The sequence below is a fragment of the Cygnus atratus genome, chromosome 4 (genome assembly GCF_013377495.2).
Source record: "Cygnus atratus isolate AKBS03 ecotype Queensland, Australia chromosome 4, CAtr_DNAZoo_HiC_assembly, whole genome shotgun sequence".
NCBI classification, from domain to species: domain Eukaryota; kingdom Metazoa; phylum Chordata; class Aves; order Anseriformes; family Anatidae; genus Cygnus; species Cygnus atratus.
This window is the reverse complement of record NC_066365.1, coordinates 6,341,780-6,368,611: the sequence shown is the minus strand read 5'-3', so window position 1 is coordinate 6,368,611 and position 26,832 is coordinate 6,341,780. Positions and strand designations below refer to the sequence as shown.

Below are 26,832 nucleotides of genomic sequence, written 5' to 3'. Positions count from 1 at the left end.
AGGGGTCCATAATTTCATTTACAGAGCACAGAATACTTCTTTTCACACCAATGGAAATGGATTAACACTAATGAAATATTGCTGTGCAAAGCAGCTGAACTATAGTCAAAAATTAAGGTTAGCTTATCTAAATAGCTCCAGTTTTCCAGGATTGTAATGGGCTTCATGAACGCGTGCCTTACGGAAAACAAAAATCAAAGCTTGAGCATATATACAGAATCCTTGCTGTTAGTACTGAGAGCTTATTGGAAAAAAAAGCATGAAACAAAGCAACATGAAGCATCCACATATTCAGCATTTTAAGTTGGTACCTTGAGTCTGTTCAATAGATTCTGGAGATGACTGTTTATTTTCTCATTTTCCATTTGAAGTCTTTTGACTTGCTTACTTTGTTCTGATGAAAGCTGAGTCAGTATCACAGCTATCACTGCTTTCTGGCTATTCAGTTCGTTCTTTACATTAAGAGACATTGTGGAGAGACATTCATACCTCTTCTGCATACTTGGGAATATCTCAAGAAGCTCCTAAATACAAATTAAGTAAATTCAGTCACAATAAAGAAAAAGAGTCATTAGCTATGAACAGCAGCTTTATATCAGATTCCAGGTTAACCCCTACAGCATGTTTTGGTTTTACAATAAAAAAGTTAATAGGACTAAACATTCAAGTTTTGACTTGCCACAGGAGCATGACAAAAGCACTAAAGCTGGGTCTGAAATGAAATTTGTTGCCTGTTCACAAGTTTGCCACCGGGACTGCCCTCTGAATGGGGTTTGAGTTGGTCTCCTGGGTCCTTTTGTGCAAGTCATGAGCAGGCCACATAGGGCAAACAAGCTTCGAGGCACTCCTAGTGAGCTGCAGCTCAAATATGAGATATATGAAGCTAGATTACACTTCAAGGCACACGTAAAAGCCTAAATTCATTGGCCAGTAGTACCCGTACTAGAAACGGACAAGATCTTTCTCATTACAATACCTGTTTTCCCCCCATCTTGTGCACTGAAGTAACGTGTGCTTTTTCAACATTAAAAGGAAAGAAAGCTTTTATACAGCAACCCAGAACGTTTTCAGCAGCCCTGAGTGGCTCAGTCTCAGAGTACCACTGTGATGACTTCTGTGGCAACAGTAACATTTTACAGAAGAAACTCCCCCAGGGTAGTTAAACTTTCTAGCATATATTCCCATAACCGTGGAATCCTTTTTTTTTTTTTTTTTTGTACTGGTACATGCACACACATCCACAAACACTAATAAGGTAGTGAGAGAGGCTGTGCTAACATAGGTTTAGCGAAGTAATTTAATTTTTTTTCCCCCTCCCCTAAAGGAGTTTCAGACTCATTGTTTCTACCTGCAAAAGAGGTAGGAGCTCCCTAGTGACCACTAGGAAAGCTCCCAGCTACATGTCAGAAGGGGAGACTGCAGTTAAAAGGTTATCAGCAGTTTTTTTTACTTCCCTCATTATTAGTTCCTACTGCTGGTATAGCACAGAAACAGTGTGAATGGAGAAAGCTATGTGACTGTTTCTCACTTTCGTTCCTTTCTTTATCACTTCTGGTGCTAACTAAAGCAGCCCTCAGGGTGCTTCTGGCAGGTATAGAATGATGCCTGATTGTGCTGCACAGATGTGCAGACTGCAATACGATGGGAATCTCTAAAGTATTTCATACCTTCATAAAACTGATTTATTTAGGCTTTTGATAGTTTAGTAGTGGCTCTTGCATTTGTGAGAAAACATACTCAGGATTGTTAATTAACAAAGAATTAGAGGAACTTCTTATTTTGATGAGAGAAGCTATTTAGTGAAACCAATTTAATGGAAATCAATTTACTTTTGGGGGTGGAGATGCACAGAAGAGAGGACTTGAGGGATTTTGAAAAAAAAACCAAACAAACAGGGAAGCAGTTCCAAACAAAAACTAATTGGTGATATAGGTGACTGGACAGTAAATCAAGCGAGATATCTCAATTGAGAAGTTCAATTTAACATTCCCAGGACAGGATGCACTGTCACTGAAGAGCAACCACATACCAACCAATCCTCTGGTTTGTAGTATCTTAGCAAGACATGCAATCCCATTAGCACATGATGCATAGAAGCAAAGTTTATGCTCCGGAACAAGTGGTACTAAGTTTTAACATGTACCCTTACATAAGCAGGGTAGTTTACCTTAATTTTCAAGGTTTTTGCCTTCAGGCTGTCATCATCCATCTGTTCTGCGTTATCCAGTGCATCCACTTGAACAGACATGTCGCTCAGGCTTCTCTCCTTCAGTTTACTTAGAGCACGTTCCAGTTTAGCACTTGTTTCAATATACTGAAATAAATATATGCATATCTAAGTATCATTCAAGAAGATAAATTATTCATAACTTAGGTATGCAACTTGCGACACCAACCATCTCAGAGCTTTTTTGCAATTCCATCTTGAGCTGGTCCCGCTCAGACCTGATGTCCTGAAGAAGTTTTTGTAGCTCATCTTTTTCTTCATTAATTGATGAGATTTGTTCTTTAAGTTGAAAAGAATGACTAGTTCTTTCAGCCAATAACTGGTCTTTTTCACTTGATACACTATTTAGTGTCTCAGTTAACTGTTGAATCTGTAGTGATGGAGAAAAACAAGAAATGTGTTTGTCCTAGTCCGTACACTTCACTATAAAGTACTAAAATTAGTTGTGTCAAATACGATTTCCAGTAATTCTAAAATTCACATTGGCAGCAAGAGAAGTTTAAAAATAAATTTCAGTTTTCTAATCACTCAGAAAAAATAAATAAAAGACAAATAGCATTACATCCAGAGAACTCTACTTTAGTCAACTCTGGTTTCCACTAAAGCAAGAGGAAAACATGAAACAGTCAAAATGCATTTACATTACAAGAAAATAGAAATAGGAAAACTAGCAAAAGACAAAGACAATTCCATTGTCCATCTATCTGTTCTAATCATTTGATCAATAACACATACGCTAGCTTGAAACAATCCTTAGTTATACTGTTTGATCTACAAAGGAAGAGTTTGACAGGTCAAAAGCAAAGAAGTGAAAAACCGCAGAAAGATTGAGCTGGGAAGAGATAAGTGGCAATATTTGCTGAATAACAGACAGTTTGAAAGTGTGCAAAGCACCAAAGATTCGAAACCCACTTAAGTTCAAAACAGTCTATGTGGTGCCTTTTAAAGTCTCAATGAACACATACAGAGTTACCATCATATTAAACCTGTACAAGTTGGACAAATCTGTGTCCATTCTAGTGGAGCAGCCAACCCAGCTGGCTATAAGGTTGACATGAGTCGAGAATGGCACTTCTAAATATCACTAAATAAACATTTACAAAATCTTCTCTCGTGTTCATGCTTATGTCGCACAAAAGTGATAGGCTGACAATTTAAAATTAAATAGGGTTTGTCTTGAGCAAAAAAACTTAGCTCTTCAGGGATGAAACATCAGAAAACATAATTGTGGAGTAGCTAGCTAAAAACCAAAACTCCTCACCTTATTTGTTAGGCTGTCCTCTAGAATCTCTGACCTCCTCTGAACCTTTAACAGATGTTCCTCCCTCTCTTCAGCTTTGATCTTCTCATTGCTGAGGAGTTCTTGCTGCCACTTCAATTCCTTTTCTGTTTCAAGAATCTGGAGTAAAAATAGAAAGAAATTTAACATATCAAAACTGAGATATATGAATCTACTTCTAACACACAAGACCACTCAATATTTCATAGGAGTCAAAATACTTCACAGAAACAGAAGGTGCTTTAGTTTAAAAAGTTGCAAATTTTGTCTTTGAACGTTTCTCCTAAATAAAGCCTACCAAATTAGAATATTGATAAATCCTCAGTATTCAGTGTCAAGAAGTATACAAAGTATGCTACAAACATGCTTTGACTTATTTTCTGCAATCCCTGTTTCAGAGATGAGGAACACAAAGCAGAGATGTAACATGAGTGGGGTTCACATTGAGAACTATCTAGAAAATAAATTCTAGACCTAACATGGAACAACTTTCAGTCAGACAGTTGCCAAAAATGCTTTTAAATTACCTTTGATTAGCTATTACAGGACTAGCACTCCTTTCATTAGATTTCCAAATTTCAAATGAAGTTCAAGTTTTACAGCAAGGCAGCAGATACACTAAAATAGATGAACTGGAAAATATTGGTAGCACGCGTAAGAAGATTCTCCGCCTACCACAGATTTGAATCAACTACAGATCACTGAGGTGATTTCCCTGTCTGAACAAAGACTGCTGCTCAATGGACACCACCCAACCAATTCAATAGTCATCTTCATCGTTACAAAGTCAGAGTGGTTGAGGGTGGAAGATGATCTCTAGAGATCATCTAGTCCAGCTCCCCTGCTCAGGCAGGGTCACCTACAGCGTGTTGCAGAGGACCACACCCAGGCAGGTGTTGAATGTCTCCATAGAAGGACACTCCACAACCAGTCTGGGCAACCTGTTCCAGGGCTCTGTTGTGAAGCTACACCTTAACCAGAAGCAAAATAAAGATACATAGAGAATTTGTCTGTTTCAGTGTCAGCTTTGGAACTCAACTACAAAACACACCACCAAATTCATAAAAATGCCCATTAAGCATTTTGGTAGTTACTTCCATGTTTTCTGGTTCTTCATTCCTTCCTAAATAAATAAGTCTCAAATTTTTTGAAAGAATACATCTTTGCATAAATCTTTAATAGAATTCCACAAGACAGGAGTTAAAGCACACCAGTATCTTCAATTTGTACATATAACAGTAATACTTGTAAGATACTTTTTCAAGACAGCTTCGAGAATCAGCCAACCTTCTCTCCTAAACATTTATCGTTATTATACTTTAATCAAAAGATAAAGCACCTTATCAACACTCTTCTGTAGGTCAACCTCCAGTTTGTTCTTCTCTGCTTGAACACCTTCCAGCATTTCCTGGAGCTGATCTCTCTCCTGTGCTAACAAATCACATTGTTTCTCTAGTTGTTGAAGTTCATTGTCTTTATTGTTTTCACTTTCAGTCTTTTCTTTTAGTTCTCCCAGCAGCTGTTGCCTTTCCTCGGTTACCAAATTTAAGTCCTCATTCAACATGTCTATCTACAAAAGTATAAAAAAACAGTACAAAATCAGCACATAGAATTTATCAACAGGATGTCACGGTCTACTAGCAAAAACTCATCTATCAGACCTGCAAAACAATACAAATTAAAACAGGTAGGTACCTGTTATTCCAATCAGTCCTTCAGGGGACATTCTCTAAATCAGTTTTAAGAGTTGCTTTTGTTAGGGTACTTGCCTTTTCTTTCAGTTTGTTTATTTCTTCAGTTAGTTTTTCTTCAGTGTTTTGCAGTTTCTCTTCTCCTTCTGCTAGCAAGTTCTTCTGAATATTAGCTTGCTCTTTATGATGCTTTAGTTCTTCCTGCAGACTTTCCATTTCTGTCAGAACTTTTAACAACTGCAGAACAGAGTGTTACATGGCTGATCACCCAGTATGTCTTAAATTTTACTTACAATTTTTGCGGCAACTGTCACCAGTTAAAGGAATATTTTGTCAAGCTGTGTTGTAGCAAGATCTACAACTCTGAAGAATTGATGTTAGTTAACTGATTTTAGTTTTTAGAACAGTTGGTCTATACATACTTAAAAAGAGACCAGAGGTTCTCTCTGAAGTTTGCTCAAATTCAAATGAAAGCTTTTAATTCTCATGAAAAGCTCTGCAAATCTTTTAGGAAAGATTTACCAGACTTCCTTTTACTTACTTACTAGCTTCATTTTTGTTGACCGCACCTCAGGTTAAGTTTGTCTGAAATACTGTGTCAACATAAACATATTTTCATGCAAATACTTGGATCTTGAAGTGCTACTCTGCCCCAAGAACAAGACATCAGGAAGGAGAAATGCATTAGATGCTTTCTTTTCCAGGTTTAGCTTTCTCTTTGTCAATTTATTCTGGACTGAAATAGGTAGGAGACTTAAGCCCTTTGATTTCTGTAAGCTTGTATTACCTTTACTGTTCAGTGCTAAATGCAAAGCTACTGGAGATGAAAAACGTAACAAACTTGTGGAATGTTTGTCCATCAGGCAACAAACAACTGTGGCTAAACCCAGAGTGGCACAGTGACCAAATGGGTGGTGAAGGAAAATTAAGAAACAAGTTCCAAAATCAAGATTGGATTAGTAAACTAAATTTAGTTTACTGCTTCTGAGAACAAATGAAGAAAGGAAGAGATACTCAACAGGCTTCATGACTGAAGTAATATAGTAGCATAACATGTCTTTCAAACAAAGTTTTAAAGAGATTTTAATACATACTCTCTCCTTGCTTTCCTGACAGTCAGCCTCTAACTGGTCTCTTTCTGCTTTAGAGACCTCTACCATTTGCTGTAGTTCATCTTTCTCCTGATTAAGTAGAGCAATTTTCTCAGGCTCCTGACAGACGTGCTCATTCATTATTCTTTCAGTCTGTTCTTTTTCTGCAAGTAGCATGTCATACTCAGAAGAGACACGAGTCAGGTTTTCAGTTACTTCAGCGAGCTGAAAGAACAAATATCTGTTATTAATACTGCTGACCATTTCCAGCACAGGTGGAAGTAATTTGTTAGTTTGGAAAAAACATTACCATGCTAATTTGTTTTATTTTTTTTTGTCCCAGTAATCAGGTTGATATAAGAAAAGTGCTACTGGCTCACATTTCACAAGCATTATCTATCTATATGTGTTCTTATAATGGGATCATTTTACAGAAGACATGTCCATTAGTTTACTAAGGTAGAAAGCAAAGGATGAAAACAATTTTGCTTAAAATTTAGAAGCACTGAAGTTTGATTATCTCACTGGCAAAAGCGTGTAAAAATTTACAATCCACTATAATTCTATAAAAACAACTCCATTACTGTATCTGCAGCAGATAGGCTTGATTCTAACAAGCGTTAATGTTTTCTTTAAAGACCCAGTAGCTTCAGATATGAAAATAAGTAGACGCTAAGTTTATGAATAGCTTGTTCTTGAACTTGCTGCACTAAACTGCCATTCAGTTGCTCAAGTATCTTCAGAGTCGCACAGCTGAAAGACAGCATGTTATTAGAGAAATGTTAAAAAGTTTAAGACTTAAAATAAATTGAAGTCAAATAGCAGCATTGATGTCTAATGTTCCACCCTTCAGTACTAACGCATGATTTTGTTATAAGGGTTGTAGCTTACAGGTCAAATTGCAATTTGGTCGTCTTTTCACTGCCTCTATTTTTATGGCTTTCTTTTGAAAAGCAATACAGGAAAAAAAAAAAAAGGGAAAAGCTTTTAATTAAGTTTTATTACTAGATTTATTGAACCCTTTCAAACTGAAGTCTGCAGAGGCCATGGGTTGCCCAATCTTGATAGAAATTTTATTTGCAAAACTACATCTGACCTTCTGCTTCAGCTCAGTTGTTTCCTTCAACGCCTCTTGCACTTCCAGGAGTTGACCTTCTTTCTCTGAAATACTTTCTTTCAGTTCCACAATGGTCTCCTGGTGTTGTCTGATAGAGTTATGAGCATATCTCAACTCTTCCTGCACAGCTGAATTCTGTGGACACAAAATAGTTAAAGTACATTGAAGCCAGAACAGCACCTACAAAAACTAAGATGGAAGTTTACTAAAGCTATTGTCCTAAAAGAATAGGATAATTATTCTTACCACGTTAATGGTCTCCTGTACAGTGTTTCTCAGCTGGTCTCTCTCATTTTGGAGATTTTCCAGTTGCATTTTAAGATCATCATCATAATCTCCTCTTTCTGTCAGAGTTCCCATTTCTTGACAGTCATGCAGTTTTCTAGTAAAATCTGTTCTCCCCATTTTTTCTGACTCCCTGTTAGATTCACTGGCTTTCATTTCTTCCATTTCACGCAGTTTCTTTTGTGTCTGGCTCAGCTCTTCTCTTAGAAGTAGTATTTCCTGCTCAATGGACTTCTCTTGAGTCTCAGATACCTATTTTATACAGAAACAGAAATCAAGACATCTAGCTAAGTAACTTAAGAGAATCATATCTGGCGTTTGACAAGTTGATTTATATAAAATAGAATGTTTTAAATTCTATAATTCTGCATACAAATATCTTTGACTGAATTCAATATGTAATTCAAGTTTCTTGGAAAAAAAGAGATGTGTATAAGTACAATTTGACACGATGACTTCTGAAACAAGTTGCCAGAAGCAGAACTTCACAGCCACAGTTTAAGCCTGAGGAAAAGCGATCACTACAGAGATCTTGTTCATACTTCTTATCTCAAGAGCAGGTAATAATGGTGTCAAGACAATTATTTCCTCAAAGTTTGTCTGCCCTCCCATAAATATTAGTATATGCATACACTTTATAGACAGTTTAAAATATACATTTATGTTAAAAACACTCACACAATCAGCATACCCAATTATGGAAGATGTTAGCTGTGAAGTCCCTTAACACACATTGCCAGGAAAATAAAAAAAATAATTTCTATGCTTTGAAAAAGCAGAACCACCCCTTCCAGATGAGCAATTTTTAGCTTTAACTACTTAATTACACAACCATGTCTCTGTACAGATCAACTCAGAACAAGATAACAAGATAAAATTCTATTTACAGCAAAGTTTGTCATATCCTACTATTAGTTGTCTATATCCAACTGTATTGGTTGAATAACTTTCAGGTAAACAGTAATAATTGTGGAGTCCAATAGTCTGCAGTCAAGGACCCTTCTCTGGTTTGCTTTTGCAAATTGTTTTCACTCAAGGTAAAGTTTAAATAGGTAGGTTTTCTGTTACAAACTTAGTATAATATTTACCAGAGTTCCTTCCCCATTCTCTTCTTTTTTCAAGTGTAAGTTGTCCAGCTTATCTTGCAATGAATTGTTCTCTTGTGTAAGGCAAAATATCTGTTCCTTTAGCACTTGAAGCTGATCACTTTCGCTACGTTTTTTTTCTGTTTTTTCTTCAGCAAGCCGGTCTCTCTCTGATGTGATGTTTTTAATTTCTTCTGTCATTTGTGATATCTACAAGGCGTGCAAAGATAGCATTTCCATTAATTCAAAACCAAAATTAAATAGAAAAAATTTGATTCATTCTTCTACAGCATTTCTAGTATTAAACTGCTGTAATTAAAATAGGAAAAAAAATACGGAACAACCTTTGGCCTTTCTGTCACCTGTTTTAAACAGTTAACTTTTCAGCAATCTCTTCTGCAACTGTCCACATTTTGTTTAGAAAATGTCTGGGAGAAAGAAGCCAAATAAGAGAGAATCTCTTCACTTATTTTTATGCATCCACTCAAAAAAACCTGTGCAAATACTGAATTAACGACCACTGACTTATTGGGTTTGGCAGCTGATATACTTCAAGCTAAAGTCCAGTCTCATATATTACAGATTGTCCTGCCAAAGAAATTGCCACTGAAGCAACTGCACAAGAAAATATTCTCAGCACCCTTCCTTGCAAGTTGTTGTACACAAGCATGAAGACATGGGATCAGTTTTCTGCTATGTGTTTGGAGCTCAGCTGCCATTTACAACCACTTGCTAGGCTTCTCATTGGGACCTGAGTGTTACAAACCATAAAGCTTATGGTAACTCATCTCTTCTTCCATTTGTCATCTAATGCCACCACTCACGTCGGCAGCTCTGGAACACTCTAGTTAAGCACAGATTTATTACTGTACATCAGCAGATGCTGATCTCTCTGTAGAGCATCAAGCTGTGAAGACTTGGATCAGACAGCACTACTTTGTCACACGCTTTCTACCAAAGGTGTAGAAATTTAAGGGCAAGCAGAAGAGACTGCAAGGACATTAACCAGGCTTATTTTCACATATTGGAAAATGCTTTTAACAATTAAGTTTTGAATGATCACATATCATCTTACCTGTATTTCAAGTTCACTAATGGTTTTCCTTAGTGTCTCCTCAACACTCAGCATCTGAGACTCTTTTTCAGAAATACTTTTCTCCAACTTCTTAACAGCTTCCTGGGACTGCTTGAGAGAACTCTGTGCATTTCTCAGTTCTTCCTGTGCTAAAATGTTCTTTAGAATAAAAGGAAGAAAATCCACAAGAGAAAAGTCTGAGGTGTTTTGCCACATTAGTAAGTACTCCTTGAATAAAAACAAAAAACTCCACAAAAAACTCCACTCTCCTAATCCCCTATGTATTTCAATATTGTTTATAACTGTTCTTACATTCTTTCCCCTTAATATGTATGCTCCACTTCAATAAAGGCAGAATTCCTACCATTGAAACGGTGTCCTTGATATCTTCACTGAGCTGGTCCTTCTCAACTTGGAGAGACTCCTCTTTTTGTTTCAGGTAATCTCTTTCCTGAGTGAGAGTTTTTATTTCTTCCCAACATCCACTAAGCTGTTGAAGAACTGCCTGTATCTCTGAATCCTTGGCCTCCAATCTTGATTCCATAATCTTTTCTTGCTCTTTTAATTGTTCCATTTCATTTAGCTTCTGCTGAGTCTGAATAAGATCTTCTCTTACACCAAGAAGATGGTCGCGCTCTGCTATCTTTTCTTCCAATTCTTTCATTTTGTTAGAGAGCTTTAGTTTATAAAGGGAAAGACCAGACACTTTCATTGTAATGCAAAACAGCATGTTACATGCTCTCACAGACTCACATTAGCTTAGAAAAGCTAGCATCCTCTCACTCTTCAACGAAAGAATAGAAGTTCCACCGTTTCACTTTAAGCCTCCACTTACATTCTTGCCCACATTAAATAAGCATCTGTTTCTGGAAACCTTATGATGGTTTCTCCTTAGCAGGAAAAGCCATGCTAAAACACAAGAAACACACATGAAACTGTAGCCTAGCTTAGGAAGCAATCAAATCTATAGCTGATTATGACAGCCATATCACTACCAAAAGGCTTGTCAGAAATATATGCATCTTTAATTTCCTTTTCTTCTAAAACAAGTTCCTCCCCCCTTGTATTTCCCAATTAATGCAGTGGTTTTCTCTGGTTTGAAAGATCTTCCCTTTTGTTTCTTTTAAAGCAAAATCCTAAACATTTCCCTGAGGCGAAAGCTTTGTTTCTGCAATTTCAGAGTCATAGCTACATATGTAAAATATATTTTCATAATAAATAAAATTTGAATAATAAACTTAAATACAATTTGCACAATAAATAAACCTAAGAATGGGAAAATAAGAATTAAAACTAGAGTACAGAAGGAGAACACATAATCTGGAGTAAACTATGTTTCTTTGCCCATGAAGGACCACTGAGATGCATAAGCCTACAACTTTGTACATCTGGCAAAGAACAAGTAATATCCACTAACACTACAAGAATTTCAACTGCAATGTTATTTATACATTCAAGATCACTTCTCCAAGTGACTTTAATACTATGAAAGAATTCTTTGTGTCTTACATGTCTAAAGGATCAAGATGACACTGACCTCTAATTTCACATCATCCAAGGCTGTTTTGGACTGTTCTGCTTCTTTAGATAGATATTCTATTTGGAGTTTCATTTGTTCATTGTCCTCCGATGCAGCTACGTATTTTAGTTCTAGTTCTTCATGCAGTTGTTTAAGTGCTACATATTCCTGATCAGAGTTTTCATATTTAAGCTGTGCATCTGCTAGATCTTCTTTTGATTTTCCAATTTCTTCAGTCATATACTTAAGTTTAACTTCATTATCTGCTGCCTCAGAGAGCAGCTTTTCTCTTTCCAGTTTTAGTAAGCGTAGCTCCTCACATTTTTCAAGAATCTGCCAACAGAAGAAAACATTAACAGCATTTTCTAAGTCAGTATTTATCACAGCTATATAATGAAAAAAAAAACAAAACATGTTCATATGCAGGCTTAGGAAACAAATATAGGCAAACACAGAGTGCAGTATGGTGCTAGACTTCCAGACTCTCCCCCAACAAAATAAAACCCAAACAAATCTTCAAATAAAAGGGATGACGGCAAGCCCCATTGGGTCCAAAAAGCCAAACTAATTATTTTCTTAGACATTTTAAAAATATTTTATTTTTCTATATATCTGAGCTAAGAATGGATCAATACTCCTAGCTATAGCTTCTAAACTGAGTAAGTATGCTGATGTACCAACATTTTATTTATGATATGGATTTTATAAAGTTGTTAACATCTAATTAATGTTTATTATATAAGGGGGTTGGACCTGATGATCTCTCGAGGTCCCTTCCAACCCCTACAATTCTGTGATTCTGTGATTTGTAGAAGTAGGCCACTGAAGTTTTTGGAGCTTTCTGCTAAGTATTTACAATCGAGTTTTAGCAAAATTACTTGCACTGAGCCATTCTAAGTTCATATACTTAGCAGCAGGTATTTGAGGATTAAAAAAAACAACAACAAAACAAACAGAAACAAAACCACACACCACAACTTGAAGCTATTGCATAAAAGTCTTCAGACACACTTGTAGGAAACAGTTTACTAAGCCCTGCCCTGCCAGGAAACAAGAAAGCTTCCTTGAAAGTTGTGGAAAACTTGAGTTAAATCTTCTACTTCTCAACCAGCATTTCTACCCAGATGTCTTAAAATTTACTCCTCACAAACAAAAATTCAGTTTTAGAACAGTGAATGAGGATCAAACACCATTATACCTACACATGCAGTTATCAAATAATGACCATGGTAAATAAGCAAACTTTGTACTAGAAATTCTTGATTAGTTATAGCAGCCTGAACACGTGATCTTTGATTTTTTCTTGAATGTAAATAATCAGATACCTGAGGAAAAGCAGCTTAATGGCTTTTTTTTGAAAAATTTCATGTTATTTGATTCAAGACTACTTTTGTCTTTGAGAGGCCTATTGGATAGGAAATTCTAATGTGTAACTCATGAAGCACAATATAAAGAACACGTAAGGAAGTCCAGCTCCAGAAAATTTAATTTTCTCCAGAAAAGTCATTTTTTTTTGTTTACCTCTCTCTGCTGTATCTCAACAGTATTTGGTAGAGACTGAAATTCTGATAGCTCATTTACTTGTTTTTGTAGGAGTGCATTCTCTTCCAATGCTTTTTCTAGCTCCGCTTTTACATCAGATGCCTTTTTTTCCAGCTCCACAACAGAAAGCAAATCTAGAAAAATGAATAAATTTAGATCAGAAAGTGTGAGAGAAGAAAAGCAGGTTTTAAATTAAGCAGAAGAGGTATAATGCACTCTGAATGTCATATTCATTCAAGTCTAGAAGGGTGTATTTTGTAATGATCAAAAATTAAAAGATGAAACTACTAGTCTGAATTTGGTCATGACTTAGATGAACATCCAGCTTATTTTAGGTTCTCACCAATAGTCTTCACTCACATGACTGTCTTCGTGTGAAACAAAACATTCTAGAAGTCGCAGTTTTCCAAATAATTTAAGAAAGTGCTGAAGTAGTTGGTATGTGCCAGCAGTATCAGAGAGACAAATATTTTATCTTGACAAATGCTCTAAACATTTGGGAAAAGAGCAAAAATCTTCCCTACCACCCACCTCAATGGGGAAAAGGGAGAAGGGGCAAGGGAGGGGAAGAGAGCACCAACTCAAACTGAATAGTACCTTTTGGAACTTTACCCTCCATCAGTGAAGTTAACCTTGTGTTTTCTTGAAATACAGACTGCAATTCTTTCTGCAAGTCAGCTTGCATTTTTTTGTAGCTGGCTTTTCCTGCTTCTATTTGACTTTGATAGAGTTGCACATCCTTTTGCATTTGCTTGTAATTATTTAAGAGTTCATTCTTCAGGAAAACAAAACAACATGCAGTTCACACACAAAATACAAGCCTACTTGCTTAACAGTTAAACATTGCATCCATCACATTTCCTATTGTTGCCCTGAACAACTTTGATCATGACAAATACAACAGAAGAAGTCGCAGTTAAAGAACTTAATTCCTGTTAGAGTGCTGACCAAAATGTACCTTACATTAGAGGTTGAACCATAACCACTTTACCCATTTCATTTTTACTCCATCAAAGCTCAAAGTAAGGTCCACCCCACTTTCCTGAATTCATCTTACTGTTTTATTCCCTGGTAAAAATCAGACTTGGAGTCTTCTGTCCCAGGAACTCCCCAAAGACTATTCATTTATTCTCTCCATACTGATAAACTGAACACTTACTCCTGCACAACAAGCCTCTATTATCTTTTCATCTTTCTCCTAAGACCTGTTTTCCATGAGTTCCAGAGTGAAAACATCACTTGGAGCATGAGTCATTAGCCAAATCTTGTATTTACTGATTGTAAGACAATAGTACCTCAACCGTATTTGCTTCAGCAACAAAAGTAGTTTAACGACTACTTGCCATTTTCTCCTTCAGCTCCAAATTTTCAGTTCTAAGAAAAGCAGATTCTTTTTTGGCATCCAAAGCTATAGTTTCACTATCTAAGAGGGATTTATTCAGCTGTTGAATTTCCTCAATTAGTTTATCGGAATCTCTCTGAAAGAGAAGAAAAATAATAAAAAAGCTAAAAAAGGCCATAATAAAGCAAACATGATCATCATAATATGGTTAAAGTACAGAAGAGACTTAGAGAACATGGTTCATTAAACCATCTAAAAGGAACAGTAGAAGGACAGAGCTCTGATAAAGTGAGCTTTCCCATAGCTTTACTTCACCAGAGTATCGCTGTATAAAATAAGCTTCTTGCAGGAGAACTGTTGATGTAGTAAATTAGTGTTTTAAGCTTCAAAAAATAGCTAGTTTGCTTAACAGCAGATTTCAACTAAACTAAAGCTATAATTATATTTAAACCACACCCAACAAAGTAAAATCCAACATAGCCTCTCAACCCCAGAAGAAAACTCACGTTTACAACTGAAAAAGATGCATCCTTTTTTTCCACTCCTGCTTTCTGCAATTCTTCCACACGATTCTGTAATGTCTTTATTTTGTTCTCTTTCTCTTTCAGCTGTTCCAATTTGGAGCTTATTTCTGCCTAAAAGTTACAGTAGAAAAGGGAAAAAAAACAAAGGAAAACCTAGTTCCTTTTTTTTTTTCCAGGTAGAAATCCAACAGAAAACTCAATCTTACATAATAAGCGTTACTAAGTTTATAACTGGTAAGTTATAAGTTTATAGCTGGTAAGACTAACCAGAGCCCTGTAAGTCTAGACTGTCCATAGTAGATACGAGTATAACCAACATAAACTGAACAATGTTCCATAAAAGTCTTACTGCATGCAAGTTTATGAGACAGACTCACCTCAAGTTCTTCATTGTACACTTCAGCATTTGAAACTATATTCTTTAGGTTGGTAATTTCATGCATTAGCTCTATCTGTGGAGCAAAATGAAGCAAAATTGCAGAGGAGGTTAGAAAGCGCCCACACCAATAGTATTAGCTGCCATTGCCATGAAAATAAGCAAGGTCTACCTTACCTTTTCTTTTCTATTAGTTAGCAAACCATATGTATGTATTTAAACAGGTACAAAGCAAGTTGCTACATTCTTTCAAACTGATAGATAAGATGCAAAGCTCTATTTCAGCTTCCCAGCAAATTGAAAGAATTCAAGTACAACTTAATCTGCAACAGCTCAAGAAGTGAAAGCAATGTGATCAAAGCCATTTCATGCACAAATCTGTAAGACATCAAACTTTAAATTGGTCATGTTAAGCAGCTTTTTACAACACAGTGCAGCTATTTGATACAATCTATTCAAGGACAAGAATTAGAAAGTGTCAAAACTGAGGTGAAGTAAGCAAGCCATGAACACATTCAAGTTGCATCCTCTGAAAGGAGGCAGAAGTAGAAGACTAGAGAGAAAAGCTACACATATAGGGAGGAGGAAACCTAACCTGTAATTTTCAGGTCAGAGAATAGCTGTAGAAATAGTATCAAACTATCTGTTAAAAGTCCCTTTATGTCATTATTCACAGTAGAGTTTACCTCTGTGTGTCTGCTGGCTGAAACTGATGATTTCAACTACATGTGCTTAGTGAAGTATGTGACCTGTCACTTATGCTGTAATTACTTTGCTACACAGGTATCAAATGCTTACATTTTAGGGAGTATCTTCAGATATGGATCTGAAGATATGATTTGTTCAAAAAGCAGTTCTTGCAACTTAAGGTAGTTTAGACTATTATTCGTCATTAGACACACAGGTTTTTCAGGGACAACTGTAACAGGATTTGCTAAATGTTGGCTTCAGAATATACCTATAAATCTTTGTGGGGAACAGAAATAATAGGTGAGGCTGTTAAGTTGTAACCTGAAACAGCGTGAAAGGATGCAACTTCAGTTCAACCTTAGCATCATGGTAAGAGGATATCAAACAGCCTAGGGTGTACAAGCAGTCTGCAGCCAACACAGCAAAGCATCAGTTCCTTCTGGAAACGGTATTGGGTAAGAAATGGAATAAAGTACACCCATGTCTCAATACCTCAGAAGTCTCTTTTCCTTCTGTAACTCATTTGACAGTCTAGCCCTTGGGCAACTAGAACGTAATACCTAAATATAAGTATGTATTACTTGTAACAGAATTAGAGCATAGAAAAAAACAGACATCTGGACAAAAAAAGTATATGTCCACAAAAAGCACGAGGAGGTGAAAGGAACTGAAAGTCTGCATGTCCTATATCATATTATCCACTAGATAGAATTTTCTGACTTTGTGGCACAAAACAGCTTTTATTTTTTCCTTTTACAGACATTACCATTCGCATTATTACTGAGTTAAACAATGTTTTAAGTTAATGCTGACATAGCTCTGACTTTTGTAACTCACTGAACTGTCCTATACAAGAAACAAGTATGCTTATTAAGCCATACTTCACTAACTTCAAAATATTCTATAGCATATTTAGTAATAGCGCATTCATTACACATTGAAAAGGGAGAATCTCTTGCAGTAATCTAGACCATTCATATATTACATATATATGCACACAAAAAAAGAGTGTGGATAAACACAAATATATACATATGTTTAACTAGACTTCATCTAGTTAAAATTCAAAATTTAAATATGAATTTTACACTAAGTCCATTTCAAATCCTGGATTCTTTCATTCAGCTGTTGAGTGCAACTTAGCACCACCTGTGAATAAACATCCAAATATATGTATACTGACTTAACTCTCAAAAACATTTGAGTATACAGAATTCTTATCTATCTGTATTTCAGTGCACCTTACCTCATGATCTTTTTGTGTTTGTTTTTCCAGCACTTCAAATTCATCCATTTCTATCTTTTCCTTCAGTTTCTCCTTCATTTCATTTATTTCTAATTTCAGCTGTTCATTTTCTAATACTAGGTTATCGAAGTTAGCTTGTAGGACACTGAGTTCATTTACAGCAAGATCCTAAAAAAGATGACAAACTTTAGAAGAGGTTATTGGAATTTTGGTCTTATTTTTAAGACAATAATGGACAGGCTTACCTTTTCTAGTGCTAAAACCTCACAGCATTGCACAGATTCTTCAAAGTCTTTCTGAGTCTAGAAAAAGAATCACTTTTAGTTAACTGATCTACAAGCTGAAGCAAATTTATTATATTCCTTGTTGCTTGTCTTTTCACTGCTAGTCCTGTTTAAATACCAAAGCTCACTAGCCCATTCTCCACAAAAACATCCCACAACTTCACAGAGATGACAGAGACTTGCTTTCTAACTAGTTAGACGCAAAAAAGAATGTCGATGCCTTAAAGAGTAAGGCTGACCTTACTGAGAAGCATGTAATGTGTATACACCATGTAAGGCCAACTGAAGAGATTATGAAGTTACCCAGTTCATGTTAGGTCCAGCAGTCCACTCTATATCCGAAATTTGATCGGGAACAGTTAAACATTGGTTGTCATGTTCAGAATTCTCAAAAAACGTAGCTGAAAAGGAAGATGCATTAAAAATAGAGTGAGAGTAAATTTTAAACTAGACATCGAGAGTTCTGTCAAAGATTTCATCACATCAGAAATAATCATTCAATGGCAATGATGTAGCACAGCGAGTAGCATTTCTGAATCTACAAATTTAGACTTATAATTAAGGGATTATTCCTCATTTTCAGGTCTTCATTTCAAAGCTGCCTTGCAGAATTTTCTTGTTCCCCTTCCGCCCCACAAAGAAACTTACAATCCTCTCCATCTGGTAGTGAAGACAGAGACACTTTCATTTTTTTTGTTTCAGTCAACGTTGTTTTTTCAAAGTCTTCAAAATAATTCGCATTCTCCTGGTTTATTTTACCAGGAGCCCATGTAACTCTTCTTCTTTTCTTGGCCTTAAAAAAAAAAAAAAAAAAAAAGTATTTACAGAAAATGGTAATCAAAGCATTAAGTAGAGAGTAGATGTTGCATAAGTTAGTGCTACAACAGTTCTGCAGGCTAACCATCTGCTTTGCAGTTTCTTCAACACTGAACCACAGCATGATCATTTGTAAGCAAAAGTCTTGTTCACTGCAAGGCACCATTGAATGAATGCTCACTCAGAAATTATTTAAGAAGTTACTCCTTAAAAAAAAAAAAAAAAAAAAAAGGTGTGTAAATTGGACACAAACATTTACAATTGGTCTGGGCATATTAAAACTGAAGACTCAGGACTGCTTAACTCAAACTTATTCTTCATTTTCACAATGACTCTATGTAAGATTTAACAAACAAGATCTATAACATCTGCTCTTACTTTAATATTCTGTTTCGATGAAAACGAGGCAGAAGTCACCAGCATCTCAGTTAAGTTTCGTATCCTATCCTCCTGCACTTTTTGAAGAGAATTTTTTTCTTCCAGCAACTGGGCCAATTGATCTTTTTCCATCGCGTGAATTTGAGTCTTCAGAGACACCTTCCATAAAAAGATTAATCATACTGACATAAAGAGTACAAACTACTGTTACAAGAGATAAGGAATTATTAGTAATTAAAAATGACACCACGTATATATAATCTTCTAAGTCTGGAAGAGTTGTTAAGAGTCTTAAGAGTCTTAATCTTTAAGAAAGCAACTGACAATTTAGTCCACAATTTACCCATAAACTTAGTATTTAAAGTCTGTATATTTACGTATTTAGAAAAGCAAAACAATATAGCTCCAAACTTCTCTAGGAATTTAAGAAATAGAAAAAGCATGCTTTCAAATATAACAGTTTAAGTTCACCTTTCTACAGAGCCTGAAGCTCTTTCATAGCTATGATTTAATTGTCACATAACAATATGCTTCTCTAATGCATGCGATGTCTCAAAATTTTGGGTACTGATGATTTATTCTGTTGTAAAGCAACTGCATTACAGTAACTAGTTATTTGACAGCTTCATCATGATCTTGCGATAATTAAGTATTTAGAGAGAAATACACACATGATTTTCCAATAACATCTTCTGTACTTTATAGAATTACTTTCCTGACTACGTACTATGTTATAACGAGCATACCACTAGGTGGAAATCTATACTTCAAATTAATTTTTTAAAGCCAAATCTTTTCTTTAATATTTTTCTATAACTCCTCCTGCCCCCCCCCAAATATTGCTTTGACTTAAATCGTTGAAAGATGCGTCATGTCCGAAGTTGCGATTTTCCTGTGCTTTACATATTATGATGCATTCTCTTACAACACTTGCAGGATTCTCATCAACGTCGTAGTTTTTTTTTTTTTTTTTTGAGAAAGATGAATGAGACTACACTGTTTGGTGGGAAGTTGCAGTCATCCACTTTTAAAACATATCTTCAACCTACACATGACAGACTTTGCCACTGATCTTATGCAGTTAGAGCTTAGGCTGAACATCAGTTAGGAAAGAGGAAATAATCCACTTGGAAACTTTAATTGTAATACAAGAAGTTATCGAGTGTCAGTTAATTATTGCTTTCATTTGTAGCACTATTGAAGCGTACTGTGAGGCATGATAAGTTTCTTAAACTCTCTCACCTACAAAAATATTCGTCAGTCAGTTGGTCTCATTTAGTGTTAGTTTTCACAGATATGTTGGTCATTATCAATTGCTTTACGTTTCACTTTATGTTTTCAATTTCTATTCTCTGAATATAAGCCACAATTACCAGCTTAAAAGGTTTCCCCACACCTCCAGATTTAACTGGTCTTGGTTTAAAACAGTTTCCAAATAGCTACCATTATAAATATACAAAAGTATGTGTGCGTGCGTGCGTGTGTATATATATATATATATATATATATATATATATATATATATATATATGCCTGTGTGCATGTAAGTATAAATTTTAGTATATTTATTACATACTTCCTCCAGCTGTTTTTTCAAATCCAGAATTTCTTTGCGACATCTCTTCAGGAGGGCATCATCATTAAGTACTTCATTGACTTTTGGAGTATTCTTCATTCTTTTGGCTGTATTGGCAAACTGGAAGAGCAACCATGTTCTCTCATGGACAACAGCAGTTAAAGAACAAATACATCAAGAGACTTATTTTTTCCTCTTATTTCCCAACAGAATTAAGGGAACAGTTGAATGAAAGAAAAACGTGCTTAAGCAAAACCACACCTAATTATTTTTCAATATAAAGATCTAGAGAGCACCAAAAGGAAGACAATCCTGCCTAAAGTTCACCACTAGTTCATTTACCCTCTCTTCTTGTAGAAGCTGTCTAAAATGTTGTCTAACTGCCAAAAAGCTTTAGGTAGCCAACCTAGTACAATAATGTGACTGAGAGAACATGCAGAGTACAAAATAAACACATTTCGTGTCCCAAGTGCAGAGGGCCTTTAGAAGATTGAAGTGACTAAAGACCCCCGTCCATCACATTTTTTTTCCCCACCCCAAGCCATCAATATTAAAGTCTAGAGTCAGAATAATGCTTGAAAACAGGCAAGAAGTTTTACCTGAAGAGTACTGAGTGTTTCATCAAAAGAAACAGGAGTAATTGTACAGATAATAACCGTCTTAGCATTTCCTCCAAGAGAGTTCTGTAGAATTCGAGTCAGCTTGCTGTCTCTGTAATTTATGAAACTGATGGGAAAATGAGAAAGAAAACAGATAAAAAAAAAAGTCATTTTTCTATGAAAAAACAGTATTTTCTTAAGGTGACAGAACATTTAGGAGAGTTATATAAAATATTATTTTATGTATAAAGAGTTTTAACTTCTTAATTTATTAGTGACTTGTCCTAAAAGAGGTATGTCAATACAGGCACTTACCCAGAAGGGTCGTCACAAAGCTTTTTGATAACTTGACCCAGAATGAACAAACTCCGATTTATATTGCAGCCTTCTTTCAGTCGGAGACCTAGGTATTACACAGTATTTTTTTTCTTGAATAAAACAACATTTAGATACATTTTTAACATGTCAAGGTGTTGTGTTATGTTATGCTCAGATGGATTGTCCAGAGTTAAATCTCAAGTACCAAAATGCACTGTGACACATCAGCACTCAATATCAAATCTTTTAGAATAACCAAAATGAATCAAAGTCTATCACAAATGAGCATTAATAATCTTCACTTAGTAGGTAGTCAGGGCCAGAGGAATGTGAATTTTGTTTACAAAGTTTATTTCATATTTAGACATGTAATTAATATTGGCATTTGCAAAAAAAATTTAATAGAATCTAAGTGTACCAAACCAGCCTTAGATTCAACTTTCAGGGTAGTTACACCTTTTAAGACAGGATATTAACATGTGTTATTCTCAGATTACCTTTTTTTTTTTCTTTTTTTCTAAATAAAGGCATTTTTGTTCTTCATGCTGTCATTTTAACTAAGCTTGATTGTTAACACAGTGAGCTACCTACTTACTCTTCAGCTTTATATGTATACAACAGTCCGTATGAGCTTCTAATGATTTCTTTACTACAGACTATTCATCTTCATTATATTAGTACAGCCTACAACTTTTGCTGGACCTGCTACTCTAGAAAAGCCATACAACTACACAATTGTCTGCACTTTATAACTTTTCTGTTATTTTCTTGAGCAGATCCTGCCCTACCAAGTGGAAAATACATTACTTATAAATAACAACATCACATGGATAGTAGCTTCCTTTCCATCATAGCCTCTCGTTAAACCTTAATTAACAGAAATGGTCATGAGGAGAACTTCATTTAACACTCACCTTCAGATCCTGTTTGACTAGCTCTTTCACTGCCTGCCAGATCTACCAAGTTCTGCAAAATTAAACATTTCACAGATTAGTTCTGGGGGTAATTTAATTTTAGATCCTCTTAATTCTAAATCTGTGCTAAGAACTTCATAAACTGTAGCTATGCTTAGGAAAAAAAAAATAGGGAAAAAAACAAACAAGTGGTCTCTCATTACTGGAAGTAATACATAACTCCACAATACTTCAAAAAATAATTTCAAAGTGCCTAAGGATATGAAATAAGATCATAGGAACTCTATTAATATAATAGAATTTCTATATAGAATTTCTATTAATAGAAACTCTATTAATAGAAGCCTTAATGTTAGCTACTTCAGAATTATTTCACTAGGTTTGTCAGTGATCAGGAACACTCAGAAGGTAAGCTATGTTTAACAAAAATGGGGACACACACTGACAATAGTCCCTTACGCTCCTGGGGAGGACATCACACTCCCCAGTCCAGCATGTATTGTCTAGGAACTCTAACCACATCAAAATTCCCTCTGCTGGGAGGATATCCTCCAGATAACGCCCCAGGAGTCTCCCTCTATACAGATGATCAGAAGCATGATTTATGTCTAAGAAGCATCTGATAGAAATTAACAACAAAACGTGCTTGCAATGTCATTATAACATTTTTCTCACAGGCAAGCTGTAACAGTAAACTCCCTGCTTAAATGCCTACTTAACTTCTTAGAGTACTTCTTACCAAGTGGGACACCATCACTGCTCCATCGCAGTTTGCATTTGCAAGGTCACTTCGTTCTCTGCTTTCAATTATCTAGAAGAAGCAGGCACAATAAGCTTTTGTCACTCAAAAAAAATAACAAAACAAAACAAAACAACCTTCTCATAGGAAAAGGCTTTTACCATTCTGAAGATAGTGTGAGAACGGCTGCTGTGTTCATTCATTTTTGTTTCCCCATAATGGCGATTTTCTGTCAAAAAAGAGTATTAGAAATACTTCTGTTTCTGAAATACACATGTAGAAATACAACCCAATAAACTGGAGATAAAAGACAAGGACAGCTTTTAAACTCGCAAACAGCAATTTCTGAATATAATCTCAAAGACACCCATGACTCTAGACGTATACAATTCAATACTTTTCTAAAATATCAGCTGACATTGGTTAAACAACTTACTTTCTCCTTTCCTGATCCATTCCATAACTTGTTGTGGGGAAACAACCACCTCTTCAATCAGGTCTTCTACATATGTATTTCTCTTAAAGGTAAAAAGCAGTAATAAATAACTTACTGAAATTTAAAATTCACTTGAATACATTAACATTACCAAGAATTATTACTGTACTTTTAAAAGGAAGCAAGATTAGTTGAATGTATTTTTGCTTTAATTTGCCTCTGGAAAAAAAACGATGAAGAAAATTTAGACCTATAACAGTACTATAACCTAAAAAGACAAAAAACAGAGATCTGGCAACCATCCTAAAAATTAAATTGGTAAGGGAGATTCCCTCAGAAAAGGTCCAGAAAGATATATCTGCAAGTGTTATCAGGCCATAATCATAGAGCTAATAAGCCTTCCCAGATTCTAAAAGCACTGATCAAAATAATTTAAAAAAATAAAAAAATAAAAACAGTTCGTCACAAAGCTTGATATCAAGAAAATAAGGATGGCATTACTTTATTTTTCCCTACAGATTATCTTACTGGATAGTACTAGTCTGATAACTTTTCTGTGATTACAGTAGAAGAAAATTGTATCCACTTTGTAGATGATATACAGAGTTGGTTTAATAGCATCTTTCTATCTTTTGAAGACTTCTAACACAGTGAGCTAGGGAATCAATACCATATTTGTAGTTCCATTAGCTAGAAGACTCCCAAGTATTCACTGTTTTAGTTAAATAAAATACACTCTCTTGGAAAACTTCAAGGATGAAGTCTACATTTTATAAACATTTATAAAGATAAGTCAGCAACAGCAAGCCCAGCTTCACTGTTGCTATTCTATTACATGAAGTGCCTTTCTGCTATCTTTGAATATAACAATTACAGTTTGATATGGAAATGTTTTCAACTAGATGCCTCAAAGCTTTTTTTTCCCTCAAGCAGATAAAATTGTTACGTCTTCTTACATTAACATAATATCCACTTACATTAACATCCTCACGAATTCCTAGAGGCTTCTTCTTCCTGATATCACAAAGCAAATCTGTAATGGTTTCATTGTAGATTTCCATGTAGGAAACTCTTAACAAGAATTCTCTATCTGGAATCTAATGATCACAGGAGGAAATAAAAATAATATTAAGAAAATTAGATCAGACTAAACAATGAACACCTTTTAATTAAAGTATTCTGAACTCAAAGCTATATGCTTGGATATCATTCCACAGACTTCCTTCCCGCATCTCTTTTGCATGTGAACGTCTACAAATACAGATGCATTTCCTTCTATTCCATCTCCTTCCTGCTGCATTAACGGTGTATCACGTTTATTAAGTCATAAAAGCAAATTAATTGGTCTACAGAAGTGTGACAATAGGTCAACTCAACTCCCCTTTCCATATTTAATTCTCTTCTCGGTGTAGCTTGACTTCTCTCTCTTCTTACTTGGATCTACTTTGCTAGGAAAGGCCACACACTAGACTACAGCACCACAGAAAATTTAGTTACTTTTTTTTTTAATTACATGGCTTTAGTTACTTTTGTACACCCTAAGGTATTCTGCACCTCAAAGCAGCAGTGATCATTTCGCATAACCAATATTGGTAACCCGAAATCCTCCAAGCAGAAGCAAATACTCTGCAAATAATGTTTCAGTTTGTACTTTCTCCTTACTTCCTATCACGTAACAGGATTTGGGCCCCGGGGGTGGTGCAACGAGTTGCACGGAAGCCTTCCCAACTTAACAATGAGGACATGATACATATTTGGTTATCTGATGATATGCTATGCGATATCAATCCAGCTGGATCTCATGCATGTCCATACAGATGACAGCTGGACAAGAACCAGACATATCACAGCCACTTCTCTTTCTCAGAAGAACCAACAGGGTTGTACATTCAAAGCCAAGGGTTAATGACAGCCGTCTCTAGTGGACTCAAATTACCAAAAAACCATAAGGAGCAGTTTTGTAACCTGAAGTCAGTTCCTTACATACTGCTCCTGCTATGCTCACATCAATCTGCTATTCCATTCCCCAGCACAGAGGGCTTCAGTGTCCTATGCTTAGACAGCCAGTGTCCTATGTCCTGGGTGCAGACCCAGGGAATCCTTTCTAGTATGGTTCTGGACCATGTTATACCTAGATTCCCAGACGACTCTGGAACTATTAGCATTGACCAATCTGGCTTATGATTCTTTTGAAAGCCTGAAGTAAGTAAATTCAGTTCAATATTCTTCCCACTTCAAAAAAAAGTCTTTAATATAGTTAATATTTTGAAGCTAAGTTTGAAAATAGAAGAATAAAGGACAAAGCTTCACATCACTTTACCTAAGCTTGTAATTCAAATGTAATATATTTGCAAGTTTAAAAACAACTGTTTTGTTACTGATTTGATTCCAAGTATTCCACATTTTTTTATTTTTTAAAACCAACCACATCTCTGCAAGCTTAGCAAAGTGAGTGCAACTTATCCTCCAATATAAACTGTTTATTTTCTTCATAAACTCCTTAATGCTAAAATTATTTTTCCTGTAACATTCAAAAATATTGCTAGTCCTTTCAGTCACTTCAATTTCACGGAGTTACTCACCTCACAAATAATTTTGAAGACATGTTGAATTGCGTTAGGGATAATGCCCACAGAATCTTCATTTCCCATCATTGTGTACGTCTTCCCTGAGGCAGTCTGTCCATATGCAAAGATTGTGCCTAGGAAGATGATTAAGTTTTACTGATTATTTCTAAATTACATTACAAATAGGATTAAAACACAATTGTAAAACCTACCGTTGTAACCTTGCACGGCTGACTGTATAATTGGAACAGCTACACCTTCGTATAATTGCTGTGTGTTGTCATTTGAGTGAAAGACACGATCTTAAAAAAAATAAATAAGAAATAAAGCACGTAAGGACTTTGCACTGCAAAGTAAAAACAAGCTGTCATCTCATTCAGCAACGCTGACTCCAATTGTTGTATCATGGACAGAGTCTTTATAGGATAATTTAAACATAAAACACAATTGTGTCACTACTGTGCCAGACTTAAGGAACAAAAGATTAAACTCAAAACCAAAAGAGTTATGATGCAAAGACAACAGAGAATCAAAGAAACTAAGAATGACAGACGCAGTTAATCAGTCATCCCATTTCACCCTAAAAATGGTTAAGGCTAATTTACGTATCAGGACTGTAAGCTTGACAAGACAGGCAACTTCTTAAAGCTGTAGCTTGGGACATGTTCATCTGTACACTTTGGAAAAATTGTGTTTGGAGGTGAGTACAGCGGATCAGTAGGAAGATGCTTAAAGTAAAAGAGCTACAGGATCTCACATTCACGTTACCCCAATGCTCTGGGCTAACCATAGCCATTTGTAACTGAAATGTGAGTACGCTACAGAGGGCATCTTCCACCTTACTTCCATATAAACGGAACCCAGCTCCTGTGCTCCAAAAACACTTTGCAGTGCAGACCAGCACAGGAAAAGTAACTTATAGCAGGAAGTTGACTTCAAAAGGTGAGTTCCTGGTCTGCACTACAACAAAAACACCGTATGCCTTAATGGAATATCTGAAGAATTATGAGACTGGGGAAAAAAAAAAAAAAAAAGAGAACTATGATGTTGCAAAAGCTATGGTAACCAGTGTTAGTATGCATTCAAGTTGTACAGTAACGAAGGCCCATGTAAACT

At 35.7% G+C, this 26,832-nt stretch overlaps 1 protein-coding gene across 2 annotated transcripts in view; it reads right to left on the bottom strand.

The window, feature by feature from the left end:
• CENPE (centromere protein E) overlaps positions 1 to 26,832 on the bottom strand; it is a 35,970-nt gene that overhangs the window by 8,573 nt on the left and 565 nt on the right. Inside the window, exons 3-35 of one of the 2 annotated variants that reach the window (XM_035541480.2) lie at positions 25,929 to 26,018; positions 25,732 to 25,850; positions 24,127 to 24,246; positions 23,150 to 23,231; positions 22,875 to 22,942; positions 22,714 to 22,785; positions 21,975 to 22,026; positions 21,058 to 21,145; positions 20,743 to 20,869; positions 20,144 to 20,263; positions 18,568 to 18,726; positions 18,022 to 18,166; positions 17,677 to 17,774; positions 17,335 to 17,391; positions 17,090 to 17,257; positions 15,155 to 15,229; positions 14,760 to 14,888; positions 14,255 to 14,389; positions 13,509 to 13,686; positions 12,891 to 13,045; positions 11,388 to 11,702; positions 10,215 to 10,526; positions 9,851 to 10,009; positions 8,779 to 8,985; positions 7,652 to 7,942; positions 7,385 to 7,540; positions 6,292 to 6,513; positions 5,276 to 5,434; positions 4,846 to 5,076; positions 3,489 to 3,626; positions 2,397 to 2,597; positions 2,168 to 2,314; positions 312 to 524 (exon numbers count right to left, since the gene is read on the bottom strand). In XM_035541480.2, coding sequence (XP_035397373.1) covers positions 312 to 524; positions 2,168 to 2,314; positions 2,397 to 2,597; positions 3,489 to 3,626; positions 4,846 to 5,076; positions 5,276 to 5,434; positions 6,292 to 6,513; positions 7,385 to 7,540; positions 7,652 to 7,942; positions 8,779 to 8,985; positions 9,851 to 10,009; positions 10,215 to 10,526; positions 11,388 to 11,702; positions 12,891 to 13,045; positions 13,509 to 13,686; positions 14,255 to 14,389; positions 14,760 to 14,888; positions 15,155 to 15,229; positions 17,090 to 17,257; positions 17,335 to 17,391; positions 17,677 to 17,774; positions 18,022 to 18,166; positions 18,568 to 18,726; positions 20,144 to 20,263; positions 20,743 to 20,869; positions 21,058 to 21,145; positions 21,975 to 22,026; positions 22,714 to 22,785; positions 22,875 to 22,942; positions 23,150 to 23,231; positions 24,127 to 24,246; positions 25,732 to 25,850; positions 25,929 to 26,018 — 4,988 coding nt within the window. Of the gene's footprint in view, positions 1 to 311; positions 525 to 2,167; positions 2,315 to 2,396; positions 2,598 to 3,488; positions 3,627 to 4,845; positions 5,077 to 5,271; positions 5,435 to 6,291; positions 6,514 to 7,384; positions 7,541 to 7,651; positions 7,943 to 8,778; positions 8,986 to 9,850; positions 10,010 to 10,214; positions 10,527 to 11,387; positions 11,703 to 12,890; positions 13,046 to 13,508; positions 13,687 to 14,254; positions 14,390 to 14,759; positions 14,889 to 15,154; positions 15,230 to 17,089; positions 17,258 to 17,334; positions 17,392 to 17,676; positions 17,775 to 18,021; positions 18,167 to 18,567; positions 18,727 to 20,143; positions 20,264 to 20,742; positions 20,870 to 21,057; positions 21,146 to 21,974; positions 22,027 to 22,713; positions 22,786 to 22,874; positions 22,943 to 23,149; positions 23,232 to 24,126; positions 24,247 to 25,731; positions 25,851 to 25,928; positions 26,019 to 26,832 lie in introns of both variants that reach the window. The other variant, XM_050710546.1, reaches the window with a different exon arrangement.